Raw genomic sequence first — 20,014 nt, 5'->3', positions numbered from 1 at the left:
CCAGCATGCCAGCGGCGATCGTTCGCTGGCAGGCTGGAGATCCGAATTTTTTAACCCCTAACAGGTATATTAGACGCTGTTTTCATAACAGCGTCTAATATACCTCCTACCTGGTCCTCTGGTGGTCCCTTTTGTTAGGATCGACCACCAGAGGACTCAGGTAGGTCAGTACAGTCGCACCCAACACCACACTACACTACACCCCCCCCCCGTCACTTATTAACCCCTTATAAACCCCCGATCACCCATGATCACCCCATATAAACTCCCTGATCACCCCCCTGTCATTGATCACCGCCCTGTCATTGATCACCCCCCTGTCAGGCTCCGTTCAGACGTCCGTATGATTTTTACGGATCCACGGATACATGGATCGGATCCGCAAAAAGCATACGGACGTCTGAATGGAGCCTTACAGGGGGGTGATCAATGACAGGCGGGTGATCACCCATATACACTCCCTGATCACCCCCTGTCATTGATCACCCCCCTGTCACTGATCACCCCCCCTGTAAGGCTCCATTCAGACATCCGCATGATTTTTACGGATCCATGGATACATGGATCGGATCCGCAAAACACATGCGGACGTCTGAATGGTGGGTGATCAATGACAGGCGGGTGATCACCCATATACACTCCCTGATCACCCCCTGTCATTGATAACCCCCCTGTAAGGCTCCATTCAGACGTCCGCATGCGTTCTGTGGATCCGATCCATGGATCCGTAAAAATCATGCGGATGTCTGAATGGAGCCTTACAGGGGGGGTGATCAGTGACAGGGGGGTGATCACCCTGATTACCCTGATCACCCCCTGTCATTGATAACCCCCCTGTAAGGCTCCATTCAGACGTCCGCATGCGTTCTGTGGATCCGATCCATGTATCCATGGATCCGTAAAAAATCATGCGGATGTCTGAATGGAGCCTTACAGGGGGGGTGATCAGTGACAGGGGGGTGATCACCCCGATTACCCTGATCACCCCCTGTCATTGATAACCCCCCTGTAAGGCTCCATTCAGACGTCCGCATGCGTTTTGTGGATCCGATCCATGGATCCGTAAAAAATCATGCGGATGTCTGAATGGAGCCTTACAGGGGGGGTGATCAGTGACAGGGGGGTGATCACCCTGATTACCCTGATCACCCCCTGTCATTGATAACCCCCCTGTAAGGCTCCATTCAGACGTCCGCATGCGTTCTGTGGATCCGATACATGTATCCATGGATCCGTAAAAAATCATGCGGATGTCTGAATGGAGCCTTACAGGGGGGGTGATCAGTGACAGGGGGGTGATCACCCTGATTACCCTGATCACCCCCTGTCATTGATAACCCCCCTGTAAGGCTCCATTCAGACGTCCGCATGCGTTCTGTGGATCCGATCCATGTATCCATGGATCCGTAAAAAATCATGCGGATGTCTGAATGGAGCCTTACAGGGGGGGTGATCAATGACAGGGGGGTGATCAGGGAGTCTATATGGGTGATCACCCCCCTGTCATTGATCACCCCCCCCCCCCCCCTGGTAAGGCTCCATTCAGACATTTTTTTTGGCACAAGTTAGCGGAAATTTTTTGTTTGTTTTTGTTTTTTCTTACAAAGTCTCATATTCTACTAACTTGTGTCAAAAAATAAAATCTCACATGAACTCACCATACCCCTCACGGAATCCAAATGCGTAAACATTTTTAGACATTTATATTCCAGACTTCTTCTCACGCTTTAGGGCCCCTAAAAAGCCAGGGCAGTATAAATACCCCACATGTGACCCCATTTCGGAAAGAAGACACCCCAAGGTATTCCGTGAGGGGCATATTGAGTCCATGAAAGATTGAAATTTTTGTCCTAAGTTAGCGGAAAGTGAGACTTTGTGAGAAAAAAACAACAAAAAAAATCAATATCCGCTAACTTATGCAAAAAAAAAAAATTCTAGGAACTCGCCATGCCCCTCATTGAATACCTTGGGGTGTCTTCTTTCCAAAGTGGGGTCACATGTGGGGTATTTATACTGCCCTGGCTTTTTAGGGGCCCGAAAGTGTGAGAAGAAGTCTGGGATCCAAATGTCTAAAAATGCCCTCCTAAAAGGAATTTGGGCCCCTTTGCCCACCTTGGCTGCAAAAAAGTGTCACACATGTGGTATCGCCGTACTCAGGAGAAGTTGGGGAATGTGTTTTGGGGTGTCATTTTACATATACCCATGCTGGGTGAGAAAAATATCTTGGTCAAATGCCAACTTTGTATAAAAAAATGGGAAAAGTTGTCTTTTGCCAAGATATTTCTCTCACCCAGCATGGGTATATGTAAAATGACCCCCCAAAACACATTACCCAACTTCTCCTGAGTACGGCGATACCACATGTGTGACACTTTTTTGCAGCCAAGGTGGGCAAAGGGGCACATATTCCAAAGAGCACCTTTCGGATTTCACCGGCCATTTTTTACAGATTTTGATTGCAAGGTACTTCTTACACATTTGGGCCCCTAAATTGCCAGGGCAGTATAACTACGCCACAAGTGACCCCATTTTGGAAAGAAGACACCCCAAGGTATTCCGTGAGGGGCACGGCGAGTTCCTAGAATTTTTAATTTTTTGTCACAAGTTAGCGGAAAATGATGATTTTTCTTTTTTTTTCTTTTTTCCTTACAAAGTCTCATATTCCACTAACTTGCGACAAAAAATAAAAAATTCTAGGAACTCGCCATGCCCCTCACGGAATACCTTGGGGTGTCTTCTTTCCAAAATGGGGTCACTTGTGGGGTAGTTATACTGCCCTGGCAATTTAGGGGCCCAAATGTGTGAGAAGTACCTTGCAATCAAAATGTGTAGAAAATGCCCTGCAAAATCCGAAAGGTGCACTTTGGAATATGTGCCCCTTTGCCCACCTTGGCAGCAAAAAAGTGTGACACATCTGGTATCGCCGTACTCAGGAGAAGTTGGGCAATGTGTTTTGGGGTGTCATTTTACATATACCCATGCTGGGTGAGAAAAATATCTTGGTCAAATGCCAACTTTGTATAAAAAAATGGGAAAAGTTGTCTTTTGCCAAGATATTTCTCTCACCCAGCATGGGTATATGTAAAATGACACCCCAAAACACATTCCCCAACTTCTCCTGAGTACGGCGATACCAGATGTGTCACACTTTTTTGCTGCCAAGGTGGGCAAAGGGGCACATATTCCAAAGTGCACCTTTTGGATTTCACCGGTCATTTTTTACACATTTTGATTGCAAACTTCTTCTCACACATTTGGGCCCCTAAATTGCCAGGGCAGTATAACTACGCCACAAGTGACCCCATTTTGGAAAGAAGACACCCCAAGGTATTCTGTGAGGGGCATGGTGAGTTCCTAGAATTTTTTATTTTTTGTCGCAAGTTAGTGGAATATGAGACTTTGTAAGAAAAAATAAAAAAAATAAAATCATCATCATTTTCCGCTAACTTGTGACAAAAAATAAAAAGTTCTATGAACTCACTATGCCCATCAGCGAATACCTTAGGGTGTCTACTTTCCGAAATGGGGTCATTTGTGGGGGTTTTCTACTGTTTGGGCATTGTAGAACCTCAGGAATCATGACAGGTGCTCAGAAAGTCAGAGCTGTTTCAAAAAGCGGAAATTCACATTTTTGTACCATAGTTTGTAAATGCTATAACTTTTACCCAAACCATTTTTTTTTTTGCCCAAACATTTTTTTTTTCATCAAAGACATGTAGAACAATAAATTTGGCGAAAAATTTATATATGGATGTCGTTTTTTTTGCAAAATTTTTCAGCTGAAAGTGAAAAATGTCATTTTTTTGCAAAAAAATCGTTACATTTTGATTAATAACAAAAAAAGTAAAAATGCCAGCAGCAATGAAATACCACCAAATGAAAGCTCTATTAGTGAGAAGAAAAGGAGGTAAAATTCATTTGGGTGGTAAGTTGCATGACCGAGCGATAAACGGTGAAAGTAGTGTAGTGCCGAAGTGTAAAAAGTGGCCTGGTCATGAAGGGGGTTTCACCTAGCGGGGCTGAAGTGGTTAAAGAGTGGGTTTTGGAAATTTTCTGAAAAATGTAAAGGTTTGCTTCTAAACTTCTAAGCCTTCTAACATCTCCCCCCCCCCCCCCCCAAAAAAAAAGAAAATGTCATTTACAAAATTATCCAAACATGAAGTAGACATATAGGGAAATTGAAATTTTGATTGGCAACGAATCACATTTTTTCCTAAAATGGCTGCTGCACGTGTGAGGACATGGAGAAAGGAACTATGGGAAGGCGGGATCACCCATAATGCCATGCATGGGCCCCCTGCCCCCCCCCCCAGTCTCACCAGAGCTCAGTGACAGGCCAGCATTACCCACAATCCTGAAGCCACAGACCGGCATCAGGACGCTCTGTGTGGGCGGAGGTAACATAGCCCCGCCCCCCAGCCTTTGCCTGCACTTGTTCCAGGCTGCAAGGCCCAAACGTCAGACTGGGATGACCGGGCCTTCTGCTGCATCTGACCCACAGGCTCTGACCTCAGATGCCGGACTGCAGGAGCTCCCAGGACCCTCCTATTAAAGCACCTGGTACCATCTAGTAAGAATCATGCAGCAGTGTCTCTGGAGGAGGGGGTGCAGGGCTGCTGGGGTCACACTCTCATTGTAGCAGCCCTGCACTGCCCTCAAGTACTGATGGTCACTGACCTGCGAGTTCCCACTGTCAGCTCTGTGTTTCGCCTGTGCCCCCTCCTGGGTGCTCCCTGTGACCCCTCCTGGGTGCTCAATGAGACTGCAGGGCACAACCAAACTGCATGCTCGTGTGGTGCTTTTGACGTGGCCGTGCTGTGTTTAATTACCACATGGCTGTCTGGGCGATGGAAAGGCACTAGTTAAACTAATGAAGACAACATTGTGTAGGTGGTCTGCATTGTCAATGGTGGGGGGGGGGGGGGCGCGTATAGATTAAGAACCCGAGTCCAAATTAGCAGTTTTTTTCAGTACTTGGGGGAAGCAAACCAATACTGCTAATAAAGGAATCTGTAAAGCTATGTCACACATTGTGGCCGAAACAAAGCCAGATACCCCATAACAGTGTCATCCACAGATACCCCATAACAGTGTCCTCCACAGATCCTCCATAACGGTGTGTCATCCACAGGTCCCCCATAACAGTGTGACATCCACAGGTCCCCCATAACGGTGTGACATCCACAGGTCCCCCATAACAGTGTGTCATCCACAGGTTCCCCATAACAGTGTGTCATCCACAGGTCCCCCATAACGGTGTGACATCCACAGGTCCCCCATAACGGTGTGACATTCACACGTTTCCCATAACAGTGTGTCATCCACACGTTCCCCATAACAGTGTGTCATCCACACGTTCCCCATAACAGTGTGTCATCCACACGTTCCCCATACCAATGTGACATCCACACGTTCCCCATAACAGTGTGACATCCACAGATCCCCCATAACAGTGTGATATTCACAGATCCCCCATAACAGTGTATCATCCACAGATCCCCCATAACAGTGTGACATTCACAGATCCCCCATAACAGTGTGACATTCACAGATCCCCCATAACAGTGTCATCCACAGATCCTCCATAACAGTGTGACATTCACAGATCCCCCATAACAGTGTGACATTCACAGATCCCCCATAACAGTGCGTCATCCACAGATCCCTCCATAACAGTGTCATCCACAGATCCCCCATAACAGTGCGATATCCACAGGTCCCCCATAGGCTCCATTCACACGTTCGTGGAATGGGTTCACATCCGTTCCACAATTTTGCGGAACGGGTGCGGACCCATTCATTCTCAATGGGGATGGAAAAGATGTGGACAGCATACACAGTGCTGTCCACATCCGCATTTCCGGTGCGTGGCTCCGTAAAAAAGTAGAACATGTCCTATTCTTGTCCGCAAATGCGGACGAGAATAGGCATTTTTATGGGGGTGCCGGCCCAGTGTATTGCGGATCCGCAATACACTACGGACATGTGAATGGAGCCTTACAGTGTGGCGTCCACACGTTCCCCATAACAGTGAGCATGCGCAGCATTATCTCCGTTCACTGCTATAGAATTTTTTAAAATAGCAGAGTCAGTGATCAGCTATTATCAGAACACTCATAGCATAAGGCTGGTTTCACACGGGCGTTGCGGAAAAATGTGCGGGTGCGTTGCGGAAACACCCGCGATTTTTCCGCGCGAGTGCAAAACATTGTAATGCGTTTTGCACTCGCGTGAGAAAAAACGCGCATGTTTGGTACCCAAACCCGAACTTCTTCACAGAAGTTCGGGCTTGGGATTGATGTTCTGAAGATTGTATTATTTTCCCTTATAACATGGTTATAAGGGAAAATAATAGCATTCTGAATACAGAATGCTTAGTATAATAGCGCTGGAAGGGTTAAAAAAATAAAAAAGTTAACTCACCTTATCCCCATGATCGTGTAGATCCCGGTCTGTTCTTTAGCTGTCTGCTGAATGACCTTTGGTGATGTCAGATCACATGCTCCAATCACATGGTCCATCACCATGGTGATGGAGCATGTGATCTGACGTCATCAAAGGTCCTTTAGTCACAGCTAAAGAACAGACCGACCGGGAACTAGGCGATCATGGGGATAAGGTGAGTTAACTTTTTTTATTTTTTTTAACCCTCCCAGCACTATTATACTAAGCATTCTGTAGTCAGAATGCTATTATTTTCCCTTATAACCATGTTATAAGGGAAAAAAATTCAGTGAATAGACTGTCACCTAGAACCCATGCGTGGAAATCGCACCGCATCCGCACTTGCTTGCGGATGCTTGCGATTTTCACGCAACCCCATTCATTTCTATGGGGCCTGCGTTACGTGAAAAACGCTGAATATAGAACATGCTGCGATTTTCACGCAACGCATAAGTGATGCGTGAAAATCACCGCTCATGTGAACAGCCCCATAGAAATGAATGGGTCAGGATTCAGTGCGGGTGCAATGCGTTCAACTCACGCATCGCACCCGCGCGGAAATCTCGCCCGTGTGAAAGGGGCCTAAGGGTCCATTCACACGTCCGTTGTTTCTTTCCTGATCTGTTCCGTTTTTTGCTGAACAGATCTGGACCAGATCTGGACCCATTCATTTTCAATGGGTCCTGAAAAAAAATCTGACATTGTGCTGTCCGTTTTTTTTCAGGACCCATTGAAAATGAATGGGTCCAGATCTGGTCCAGATCTGTTCCGCAAAAAACGGAACAGATCAGGAAAGAAACAACGGACGTGTGAATGGACCCTAATGGAGGGTGACGATGAATGCACACTGTGCTCTCCCTTCACTTCAGGGGCCCAGATGGGACAATACCTTTTTTCCAGCTTGTGGTTTTATAAACTGCACCATGGAAAAACAGAAGTGCCCTGGCCTTTCATAACGCAGGGTCCATGTCCACAATTCCCATTGAAAAGGGGAAGGAATGAAAATCCACGCCAAAACTGCATCAAAAAGTGTTTTATAAAATTAGAAAAAAAATAATACTCTGTGTGAACATCCCTAAAGAGGCTGCAGGATCAGCAGCTTACAGTGGAAAAGCTAAAGAGATATAATATGGCATTCTACACTCAGCTGCTGTGGTTGCAACCGTTGTCCGTGCCTACAAAGTTGTCCGAATGCTAGTCCAATATTTCAGGATTTGGGGCCCCACCTTTAATTTTGCCCAGGGTCGCACTTTATCTAAAACGGGCCTGCATGCAGCCAACCAGCCCTGTGATGTCACAGCCCTATAAATAGCCTCTGCCATCTGGGATTCTGCCATTTTCCAGTGTACTTAGTGCAGGGAGAGACGTCAGCAGGCGCTAGGGACAGTGGTAGAAACAACTTCATTGTGGTAAAAAAAACGATTTAAGTTAAGGGAAGGATTATTCAAGGTGCAGGGAAAGGATAGGGAGGAATCATTCCACAGGATTTATGTAGAACAGGGTTCAGTAGGGGAGGTCACAGCCTGGGTAATAGGAACAATCCTATTACACCTTGCTGCACTGACTGGGGATCCAAATTGCCATTATACCGCTCTGAGCAAACCGTTCTTGTTATTGGGGTGCAAGTGCTGTTTGATACAGCCATTAACAGGGTTTATTACAATGAAATATTTCTACAGTACGTCTTATTTGCCCTTGTGCGGTGCAGTTATATGTGGTAAAGCCCTTTTTGCCGTGTATTAGTGGCAAAAGAAAAATATATTTGCCATTCAGCTGTGCAGTAATATGTTGTATTAGCTGTTGTGTGGTGAAGTGAGAAAATTACAGACTTTTCTGGGGTGTTTTCATTTAATTTTTATTTATTTGATCTAACACTGTGGGTCACTCTGTGGTCTCATCATGCTGCTGCCACCTCCACAGTATGTTACCTTGCCACTCTGTGGACTCCTCATGCTGTTCCCACCCTCCCCATTATGTCATAGGGTCACTCTGTGGTCTCCTCCTGCTGCTTCCACCTCCCCACTATGACATAGGGCCACTCTGAGGACTTCTTATGCTGTTTCCACCCTCCCTACTTCATGACTGGGCCACTATTTTGTCTTTCGGCCTGGCTGACATCATTTATTTGACCCTTCTTCTGATCTGTCAGAAGGAAGGAAAAATGAGATGCACAACGGATCTTGTCTGTGTAGCAGCTGTAAGACCTGTATGGTCCCATCAGGATTGGCTTATGATTTGGTAGCCAAAAGCAGGAGTGGGTACAAAACACAGAAGACATGCAAATATTCCATTCACGTGTCATCTCTGTTTTTGATCCACTCCTGTTTTTTTTTTTTGGGCATTGGCAATACTGATGGATTACTGAGCAAATGCTGACCGAGTGAAGGCGGATGCTCCACAGACAGGATCTGTTTTTTCTGGGTTATTGTTCTGATGGATCAGAGGAAGGGCAAAATAATCAGTGACGTCAACACAAACTTACTGCTGACACCCTCTCCACTCTGTCGGGGGGGGCTCTACTTGTATAAGTGTTTAATAGAACAGGTTCTGTAGGCATCTATGTGGAATCAGCTGACGACGGTGTAAAAGGAGTGCGCTTCTTCTTGACGCCATCATTGACCTGTAAGGCTGAGTTGATACTTCAGTTATTTTGTCGGTTTTGGCCCAGTGACTGCCCAAATAAGTGAAGTGTGCAGTGATTCTGCATGTCATACGGACTCACATTATTTCACTTCTGATGATAAAAATCCATTAAATGGTACCTATCATCAGAAGAGGCCTATTTGTTTATTTATAGCATTTATGTTCTGCATTTATATAGCGCTAATATATTCAGCCGGGCTATACAGACATTAGGCTCACACTGTCCCCAATGGGGCTCGCAATCTAAGTTCCCTATCAGTATGTCTTTTGGAGAGTGTTATTGACCTATTTACATGTCCCATTGTTCGAGATGCCGGCTTTCAGAAACAGGTTTTGTACAATTTGACAATCAGGTTGTTTGTAGGAAAAATCCACTTGTGAAATGTACCTGATGTCATCAAACATAGTTCAGGTAGTCACTGGGGCGTACCGCTGGATGAGGCGAGACACAGCGTCATCTCCTCCATAAATACAATAAATAAATAGGCCACTTCTGATGACCGGTTCCATTTAATGGATTTTTTATAATAGTCAAAACATTTATAACATTTATTTAAAAAAACTATTATTCCAGTGAAAATGAAGAATGTATTACTTTTAGTACTACTAGATACAGTCTATAGGTGGCTCTAATATTGATTACACAATTCCCCCCCCCCCCTCCCTGTCTGGGTGTGATACTAGGACACCACTGGGTTTACAATTTATGTCTAGAACCCGATAACACACTGTGTAAGGCAAATAGAGAACTGCTCCCTTATAAAACCTCTCTGCACATACAATAATCCTATATGTTGTCAGACCAGGACTGTGACTGTTCTCTGAGGTGTCAACAAGGGGACCATTTAACAGCTGCCATGAGATATTTTGGGGCCCCATATACAGGGATTGGTCAGAGCCCCTGGAGAGAGTGGGGTATAGCATTGAAGTCTTTAGCAGGAAGGGGGGAGCAGAATGGCCGGCAAGCTGTCACTGACCACTGGGGATTTGTCCTCCTATGATTACTTCTTTAGGGCAGAACATTGTGAGATCTTTATGATCAGACAGGCGGCGGCTACTGTTCATTGCTGGCTCTTTTTTATTTCAGCTCTTTTTATTTCGGCTCTACCATAAGGCTTTTCCTATTTCCAAAAATTTGTGTCAGTAAAGCCTCTAAGTACTACGGAAAGAGGGTTCATAGAAGGTAGAAGAATGGGTGATAACCCCAACCTTCTGATCAATACTGTGGGACACCTGGTATCGGTAACAATTGTGTGCTAATAAAGGAAAACCTGTGAGAAAGTACAATATGTGACCCCCAAACTGCCACCACTACCTGACTATACAATGAGTCATCAGTAGGCAGTGAAGGAGCAGAATCTGTGAGTCTTCTCTGCTTTATGTAGTGGTTACTACTCACCTGGGTGGTTATCGGTGGGAATGTCCTCTATGATCTGCTCATCACCCCTCACATATGTATCTTCAGACGTAATATTGTTCAGATCTTTATCCAGATTTAAAACCTGTGAAACAGAAATTGTAAAAGTCAGCAGACTGATGGAGAAGTCGTGTGGAATGTTTGATGTGACCAGAAAAGATCATAAATTACAAAAAGTGATGAAATGACAGCAGAGTTATCTGCTATGGCAGCGGTCTATGCCTATAGCTCCTCTCCTTCCTGCTGGTGGGCACGCCTGCTGCCTGGTTTACCTGCTCCATATCCAGTGGTCCAGTCCCACAGACATCCCTCTCTCCCTTCCCAGTGGTCCCGGCTGCTGGAATAACGCTGTCCTCCCACACAAGCTGAGGCCTGCTTCCTGCCGATAATGACCTTCTCTGCCCATAGGTCATGTGTGCACACACACTATCTCTGGCTCTTATAGGGCCGGCATGCACGCACTCTGATCTCTACAAGCCATGGAAAGGAGCCTGATCAGTAGGTTCTAGTATGCTAGTTTCATGCAAAGCTTGTTCTGTGTACAGACTTCTGCCTGACTTCTAGATTGGACTCTTTGCTGCCTGACCTGACCCTTGCCTGATCTCTATTCTGTTCCTTAGCTGCTTGCCCTGACAATGGACCATTTATCGGACTGCATGTATTCTGCCTTTCCTGACCCCGTGGGTCACCAGTCACTTCAAGTGCAGCAGCCTAGTGGTTCCCCTGCAACAAAGTCCAGATCCCTTTACAGGGGATAAAGTGGAGGGAAGGTGGGCAGTACAGTCAGGTCCATAAATATTGGGAAATTGACACAATTCTAAAATTTATACACCACCACAATGGATTTGAATTGAAACGAACAAGATGTGCTTTAACTGCAGACTGTCAGCTATAATTTGGGGGTATTTACATCAAAATCAGGTGAACGGTGTAGGAATTACAACAGTTTGCATATGTGCCTCCTACTTGTTAAGGGACCAAAAGTAATGGGACCGAATAATAATCATAAATTAAACTTTTACTTTTTAATACTTGGTTGCAAATCCTTTGCAGTCAATTACAGCCTGCAGTCTGGAATGCATAGACATCACCAGACGTTAGGTTTCATCCCTGGTAATGCTCTGCCAGGCCTCTACTGCAACTGTCTTCAGTTCCTGCTTGTTCTTGGGGCAGTTTCCCTTCAGTTTTGTCTTCAGCAAGTGAAATGCATGCTCAATCGGATTCAGGTCAGGTGATTGACTTGGCCATTGCATAACATTCCACTTCTTTCCCTTAAAAAACTCTTTGGTTGCTTTTGCAGTATGCTTTGGGTCATTGACCATCTGCACTGTGAAGCGCCGTCCAATGAGTTCTGAAGCATTTGGCTGAATATGAGCAGATAATATTGCCCAAAACACTTCAGAATTCATCCTGCTGCTTTTGTCAGCAGTCACATCATCAATAAATACAAGAGAACCAGTTCCATTGGCAGCCATACATGCCCACGCCATGACACTACCACCACCATGCTTCACTGATGAGGTGGTATGCTTAGGATCATGAGCAGTTCCTTTCCTTCTCCATACTCTTCCCATCACTCTGGTACAAGTTGATCTTGGTCTCATCTGTCCATAGGATGTTGTTCCAGAACTGTGAAGGCTTTTTTAAATGTCGTTTGGCAAACTCTAATCTGGCCTTCCTGTTTTTGAGGCTCGCCAATAGTTTATATCTTGTGGTGAACCCTCTGTATTCACTCTGGTGAAGTCTTCTCTTGAGTGTTGACTTTGACACACATACACCTACCTCCTGGAGAGTGTTCTTGATCTGGCCAAATGTTATGAAGGTTGTTTTTTCACCAAGGAAAGAATTCTTCGGTCATCCACCACAGTTGTTTTCCATGGTCTTCTGGGTCTTTTAGTGTTGCTGAGCTCACCGGTGCGTTCCTTCTTTTTAACACTGTTCCAAACAGTTTCTTTGATATCTCTCTGATGGGTTTGTTTTGTTTTTTCAGCCTAATGATGGCTTGCTTCACTGATAGTGACAGCTCTTTGGATCTCATCTTGAGAGTTGACAGCAACATATTCCAAATGCAAATAGCACACTTGAAATGAACTCTGGGCCTTTTATCTGCTGGGATAATGAGGGAATAACACACACCTGGCCATGGAACGGCTGAGAAGCCAATTGTCCCATTACTTTTGGTCCCTTAACAAGTGGGCGGCACATATGCAAACTGTTGCAATTCCTACACCTGATTTGGATGTAAATACCCTCAAATTAAAGCTGACAGTCTGCAGTTAGAGCACATCTTGTTAGTTTCATTTCAAATCTATTGTGGTGGTGTATAGAGCCAAAAATGTTAGAATTGTGTTGGTGTCCCAATATTTATGGACCTAACTGTATATAACACACTTTGGAGCAGAACCATGTCAAATGTGTTCAAGAGACACAGTGGATCTACATGTGCCAAGTTTCATTGTCTGACCCAAAAATATCTGCAGGTCTCCTGTATATATGCATTTAGTTGGTTCCTTATTCCAACCAGCAGTCTCTACTGACCAGAAAACTGTGAGAATATCCAGACGACATGCAAGGTCTATAGTTAGCTATAATCCTGCCATCTCTACCTTTCTCATTATACAAGGACATAACATATGATACTGGTTTATAAAACAAGACTGAACACAAGATCTTCACAGCACTTCTACAGATCATAGAGAACTTTTCATGAGACCTTATTTCCATCTATCTGATCATCATATGGAATGCTTTGATGTTCTTCTGAACCATCCTGTAGAAGAAGAGGACTGGGACATCTCTCATCCTGTAGAAGAAGAAGACTGGGAGTTGTTTTCTCTTCTTTAACTGTAGGAAAAACATACGGTGACAATTAATTTCTTACATATAACTAGTGAGAGGACGTGTGTATTTAGTCATGTCTTTTACTTGGTGGCTGGTGATCCTCTATCATGACGTTCTTGTACAGATCTTTGTATTCTTCTAAATACTCAGACTCCTCCATGGAGAAATAGACGGCGACATCCTGACACCTTATAGGAACCTGACAACACAATGATACAGTCATCACCCAGATCCCTTCATAGCGTTACTGTATAATGTCCCGGCATTCCCAGCGATGTCACCTCTCCAGTCAGAAGCTCAATGATCTTGTTGGTGAGCTCTAGGATCTTCTCTCTGTTGACTTTCTCATGTATCGGGATGGGAGGTGTCGGCCTGGATATTGGGCTCAGGATTCCTCCCCGTCCTTCAGGTACCGGGGCCTGACAATGCTCACTAGAGGTCTTCTTCATTACTATGTATTCCTGATTATGGAGAGACAAAGTAATAAATATCACTCCATACATCTCCAGAGTCCTTCACCTCTCCAGTCATGTCCATCTGTTAGTAACATAGAGAAGATGATGTAATGCGACATCATCAGAATCTCTCACCTCTCCAGTAAGCCGGAGGAGGATCTCTAGGGTGAGATTTATTATACTCTCTGTCATCTTGTCCCCATCCCTATCCATCCTTGATGGGTCAATCAGGAGAATGATCTTATATAGGAGATATACGCTGAGCGGATCCTATATTGTAGGAACCTGAATGGAAAGAAGATGAACCGATGTAAAATCATATAAAATCCCATGTAAAATACAATTACTGGAGATAAGAAGAGGAAACACTGGAAGAGATAATAACGTGTATCAAGGCAGTTCCTCTATGTTTCAGGTCAAAGCCTGTCTCACCTTCATATTACCACTATAAACAATTACAGGTCACAGCGGTAATTCCTGTATAAGGCCGAATGCACACGGCCGTGGAACACGGCCGTGAGCGGTCCGTGGAACACGGCCGTGAGCGGTCCGTGGTATCCCGACCTGGCATCCTGCTGAGAGCAGGAGCGCACAACGTCATTGGTTGCTATGACGCCGTGCGCTTCATGCCACCGCTGCACTACAGTAATACACTCGTATAGCAGCTTACAATGGAAAGGCTAAAGACATATAATGTGGCATTCTACACTCAGCTGCTGTGGTTGCAACCGTTGTCCGTGCCTACAAAGTTGTCAGAATGCTAGTCCATATATTTCAGGATTTGGGGCCCCACCTTTCTCTTGTATTTATTGATGATGTGACTGCTGACAAAAGCAGCAGGATGAATTCTGAAGTGTTTTGGGCAATATTATCTGCTCATATTCAGCCAAATGCTTCAGAACTCATTGGACGGCGCTTCACAGTGCAGATGGACAATGACCCAGAGCATACTGCAAAAGCAACCAAAGAGTTTTTTAAGGGAAAGAAGTGGAATGTTATGCTATGGCCAAGTCAATCACCTGACCTGAATCCGATTGAGCCTGCATTTCACTTGCTGAAGGGAAAATGCCCCAAGAACAAGCAGGAACTGAAGACAGTTGCAGTAGAGGCCTGGCAGAGCATCACCAGGGATGAAACCCAGCGTCTGGTGATGTCTATGCGTTCCAGACTTCAGGCTGTAATTGAATGCAAAGGATTTGCAACCAAGTATTAAAAAGTGAAAGTTTGATTTATGATTATTATTCAGTCCCATTACTTTTGGTCCCTTAACAAGTAGGAGGCACATATGCAAACTGTTGTAATTCCTACACCGTTCACCTGATTTGGATGTAAATACCCTCAAATTAAAGCTGACAGTCTGCAGGTAAAGCACATCTTGTTTGTTTCAATTCAAATCCATTGTGGTGGTGTATAGAGCCAAAAATGTTAGAATTGTGTCAATTTCCCAATATTTATGGACCTGACTGTACTGCCCACCTTCCCTCCACTTTATCCCCTGTAAAGGGATCTGGACTTTGTTGCAGGGGAACCACTAGGCTGCTGCACTTGAAGTGACTGGTGACCCACGGGGTCAGGAAAGGCAGAACACATGCAGTCCGATAAATGGTCCATTGTCAGGGCAAGCAGCTCAGGAACAGAATAGAGATCAGGCAAGGGTCAGGTCAAGCAGCAAAGGGTCCAATCTAGAAGTCAGGCAGAAGTCTGTACACAGAACAAGCTTTGCATGAAACTAGCATACTAGAACCTACTGATCAGGCTTCTTTCCATGGCTTGTAGAGATCAGAGTGTATTACTGTAGTGCAGCGGCGGCATGAAGCGCACAGCGTCATAGCAACCAATGACGCCATGCGCTCCTGCTCTCAGCAGGATGCCAGGCCGGGATTCCACGGCCGTGTGCATTCGGCCTAAAGCTGTAATCTGGTAGATCACTTCATAGATCTAGAGCTCAGACTGCCCTCGTCCTATCAGATGGAATCACAAGAATAAAGGGCATCTGTTAGCAGATTGGCACCTGTGACACCGGCTGACCTGGTACATGTGCGCTTGGCAGCTGAAGGCATCTGTGTTAGTCCCATGTTGATATGTGCCCGCACTGCTGAGAAAATTATGTTTTATTATATGCAAATGAACCTCCAGGCAGTTTTCACCTTCCGGCAAATCGGACATGTGTCACTTTATGTGGTAATAACTTTAGAATAGTTTTACTTTTCTAACCGATTCTGAGACTGTTTTTTGGTGACACATTGTACTTCATGTTAGCGGCAAAATTGGGTCAATATTTTTTTCTTTAACTTTTAAAAAGAGTTCAGCGAACACCTAGATGTTCAGGTTCGGGATCTGAACTCGACCCGAACTTCGTCCCGAAGTCAATGGGGACCCGAACTTTTCGGCACTAAAAAGGCTGTAAAATAGCCCAGGAAAGGGCTAGAGGGCTGCAAAAGGCAGCAAAATGTAGGTAAATCCCCTGCAAACAAATGTGGATAGGGAAATTAATTAAAATAAAAATAAAATAAATTAAAATTAACCAATATCAATTGGAGAGAGGTCTCATGGCAGAGAATCAGGCTTCATGTCACCCACCACTGGAACAGGCCACTGTCAGATATTTAGGCCCCGACACCCAGACAGAGGAGAGAGGTCCCATAGCAGAGAATCAGGCTTCATGTCATAGCAGAGAATCAGGCTTCATGTCATAGCAGAGAATCAGGCTTCATGTCATAGCAGAGAATCAGGCTTCATGTCATAGCAGAGAATCAGGCTTCATGTCATAGCAGAGAATCAAGCTTCATGTCATAGCAGAGAATCAGGCTTTACGTCACCCACCACTGGAACAGGCCATTGTCAGATATTTAGGCCCCGGCACCCAGACAGAGGAGAGAGGTCCCATTGCAGAGAATCAGGCTTCATGTCATAGCAGAGAATCAGGCTTCACGTCACCCACCAGTGGAACAGGCCACTGTCAGATATTTTTAGGCCCCGGCACACAGACAGAGGAGAGAGGTCCCGTAGCAGAGATTCAGGCTTTATGTCATAGCAGAGAATCAGGCTTCATGTCATAGCAGAGAATCAGGCTTCATGTCATAGCAGAGAATCAGGCTTCATGTCATAGCAGAGAATCAGGCTTCATGTCATAGCAGAGAATCAGGCTTCATGTCATAGCAGAGAATCAGGCTTCATGTCATAGCAGAGAATCAGGCTTCATGTCATAGCAGAGAATCAGGCTTCACGTCACCCACCACTGGAACAGGCCATTGTCAGATATTTAGGCCCCGGCACCCAGACAGAGGAGAGAGGTCCCATTGCAGAGAATCAGGCTTCATGTCATAGCAGAGAATCAGGCTTCACGTCACCCACCAGTGGAACAGGCCACTGTCAGATATTTTTAGGCCCCGGCACACAGACAGAGGAGAGAGGTCCCGTAGCAGAGATTCAGGCTTTATGTCATAGCAGAGAATCAGGCTTCATGTCATAGCAGAGAATCAGGCTTCATGTCATAGCAGAGAATCAGGCTTCATGTTATAGCAGAGAATCAGGCTTCATGTCATAGCAGAGAATCAGGCTTCATGTCATAGCAGAGAATCAGGCTTCATGTCATAGCAGAGAATCAGGCTTCATGTCATAGCAGAGAATCAGGCTTCACATCACCCACCACTGGAACAGGCCATTGTCAGATATTTAGGCCCCGGCACCCAGACAGAGGAGAGAGGTCCATAGCAGAGAAACAGGCTTCATGTCATAGCAGAGAATCAGGCTTCAAGTCATAGCAGAGAATCAGGCTTCAAGTCATAGCAGAGAATCAGGCTTCAAGTCATAGCAGAGAATCAGGCTTCAAGTCATAGCAGAGAATCAGGCTTCAAGTCATAGCAGAGAATCAGGCTTCAAGTCATAGCAGAGAATCAGGCTTCAAGTCATAGCACAGAATCAGGCTTCAAGTCATAGCACAGAATCAGGCTTCAAGTCATAGCACTGAATCAGGCTTCAAGTCATAGCACAGAATCAGGCTTCAAGTCATAGCACAGAATCAGGCTTCAAGTCATAGCACAGAATCAGGCTTCAAGTCATAGCACAGAATCAGGCTTCAAGTCATAGCACAGAATCAGGCTTCAAGTCATAGCAGAGAATCAGGCTTCAAGTCATAGCAGAGAATCAGGCTTCAAGTCATAGCAGAGAATCAGGCTTCATGTCATAGCAGAGAATCAGGCTTCATGTCATAGCAGAGAATCAGGCTTCATGTCATAGCAGAGAATCAGGCTTCACGTCACCCACCACTGGAACAGGCCACTGTCAGATATTTTTAGGCCCCGGCACCCAGACAGAGGAGAGGTTCATTCAACTTTGGGTTGTCCCGCAATATAATGGTAAAATAAAAATAAAAAAAAGGATTGAATGAGGAAGTGCCCTGGAGTACAATAATATATGGTTAAGGGGAGGTAGTTATAAATGTCTAATCTGCACAAGGGATGGACAGGTCCTGTGGGATCCATGCTTGGTTCATTTTTATGAACGTCAGCTTGTCCACATTGGCTGTAGACAGGCGGCTGCGTTTGTCTGTAATGATGCCCCCTGCCGTGCTGAATACACGTTCAGACAAAACGCTGGCTGCCGGGTAGGCCAGCACCTCGAAGGCCTAAAAGGCTAGCTCTGGCCACATGGACAATTTGGAGACCCAGAAGTTGAATGGGGCCAAACCATCAGTCAGTACGTGGAGGGGTGTGCACACGTACTGTTCCACCATGTTAGTGAAATGTTGCCTCCTGCTAACACGTTCCGTATCAGGTGGTGGTGCAGTTAGCTGTGGCGTGGTGACAAAACTTTTCCACATCTCTGCCATGCTAACCCTGCCCTCAGAGGAGCTGGCCATGACACAGCTGCGTTGGCGACCTCTTGCTCCTCCTCTGCCTTCGCCTTGGGCTTCCACTTGTTCCCCTGTGACATTTGTGAATGCTCTCAGTAGCGCGTCTACCAACATGCGCTTGTACTCACACATCTTCCTATCACGCTCCAGTGCAGGAAGTAAGGTGGGCACATTGTCTTTGTACCGGGGATCCAGCAGGGTGGCAACCCAGTAGTCCGCACACGTTAAAATGTGGCAACTCTGCTGTCGTTGCGCAGGCACTGCAGCATGTAGTCGCTCATGTGTGCCAGGCTGCCCAGAGGTAAGGACAAGCTGTCCTCTGTGGGAGGCGTATCGTTATCGTCCTGCGTTTCCCCCCAGCCACGCACCAGTGATGGGCCCGAGCTGCGTTGGGTGCCACCCCGCTGTGAACATGCTTCATCCTCATCCTCCTCCACCTCCTCCTCCTCCTCCAGTAGTGGGCCCTGGCTGGCCACATTTGTACCTGGCCTCTGCTGTTGCAAAAAACCTCCCTCTGAGTCACTTCTAAGAGACTGGCCTGAAAGTGCTAAAAATGACCCCTCTTCCTCCTCCTCCTCCTCCTGGGCCACCTCCTCTTCCATCATCGCCCTAAGTGTTTTCTCAAGGAGACATAGAAGTGGTATTGTAAAGCTGATAACGGCGTCATCGCCACTGGCCATGTTGGTGGAGTACTCGAAACAGCGCAACAGGGCACACAGGTCTCGCATGGAGGCCCAGTCATTGGTGGTGAAGTGGTGCAGTTCCGCAGTGCGACTGACCCGTGCATGCTGCAGCTGAAACTCCACTATGGCCTGCTGCTGCTCGCACAGTCTGTCCAGCATGTGCAAGGTGGAGTTCCACCTGGTGGGCACGTCGCATATGAGGCGGTGAGCGGGAAGGCCGAAGTTACGCTGTAGCGCAGACAGGCGAGCAGCGGCAGGATGTGAACGCCGGAAGCGCGCACAGACGGCCCGCACTTTATGCAGCAGCTCTGACATGTCGGGGTAGTTGTGAATGAACTTCTGCACCACCAAATTCAGCACATGCGCCAGGCAAGGGATGTGCGTCAAACCGGCTAGTCCCACAGCTGCAACGAGATTTCGCCCATTATGGCACACCACCAGGCCGGGCTTGAGGCTCACCGGCAGCAACCACTCGTCGGTCTGTTGTTCTATACCCCGCCACAACTCCTGTGTGGTGTGGGACCTGTCCCCCAAACATATGAGTTTCAGAATGGCCTGCTGACGTTTACCCCGGGCTGTGCTGAAGTTGGTGGTGAAGGTGTGTGGCTGACTGGTTGAGCAGGTGGAAGAAGAGGAGGAGGAAGCCGAGTAGGAGGAGGAGGCTACAGGAGGCAAA

At 46.2% G+C, this 20,014-nt stretch overlaps 1 protein-coding gene across 3 annotated transcripts in view; it reads right to left on the bottom strand.

Annotated features, from left to right (window-relative positions):
* Window positions 1-20,014, bottom strand: part of LOC122934329 (gastrula zinc finger protein XlCGF57.1-like) — a 114,259-nt gene that overhangs the window by 63,866 nt on the left and 30,379 nt on the right. For 2 of the 3 annotated variants that reach the window (XM_044289717.1, XM_044289719.1), the window contains exons 2-5: window positions 13,936-14,085; window positions 13,627-13,806; window positions 13,430-13,544; window positions 13,218-13,348 (exon numbers count right to left, since the gene is read on the bottom strand). In XM_044289717.1, coding sequence (XP_044145652.1) covers window positions 13,218-13,348; window positions 13,430-13,544; window positions 13,627-13,806; window positions 13,936-14,013 — 504 coding nt within the window. In that variant the 5' untranslated portion in view covers window positions 14,014-14,085. Of the gene's footprint in view, window positions 1-10,486; window positions 10,590-13,217; window positions 13,349-13,429; window positions 13,545-13,626; window positions 13,807-13,935; window positions 14,086-20,014 lie in introns of all 3 variants that reach the window. The other variant, XM_044289718.1, reaches the window with a different exon arrangement.

The sequence above is a fragment of the Bufo gargarizans genome, chromosome 4 (genome assembly GCF_014858855.1).
Source record: "Bufo gargarizans isolate SCDJY-AF-19 chromosome 4, ASM1485885v1, whole genome shotgun sequence".
NCBI lineage: Eukaryota > Metazoa > Chordata > Amphibia > Anura > Bufonidae > Bufo > Bufo gargarizans.
Note: the sequence above shows the minus strand (reverse complement) of the source record. Positions and strands in the feature narration are given on the sequence as shown.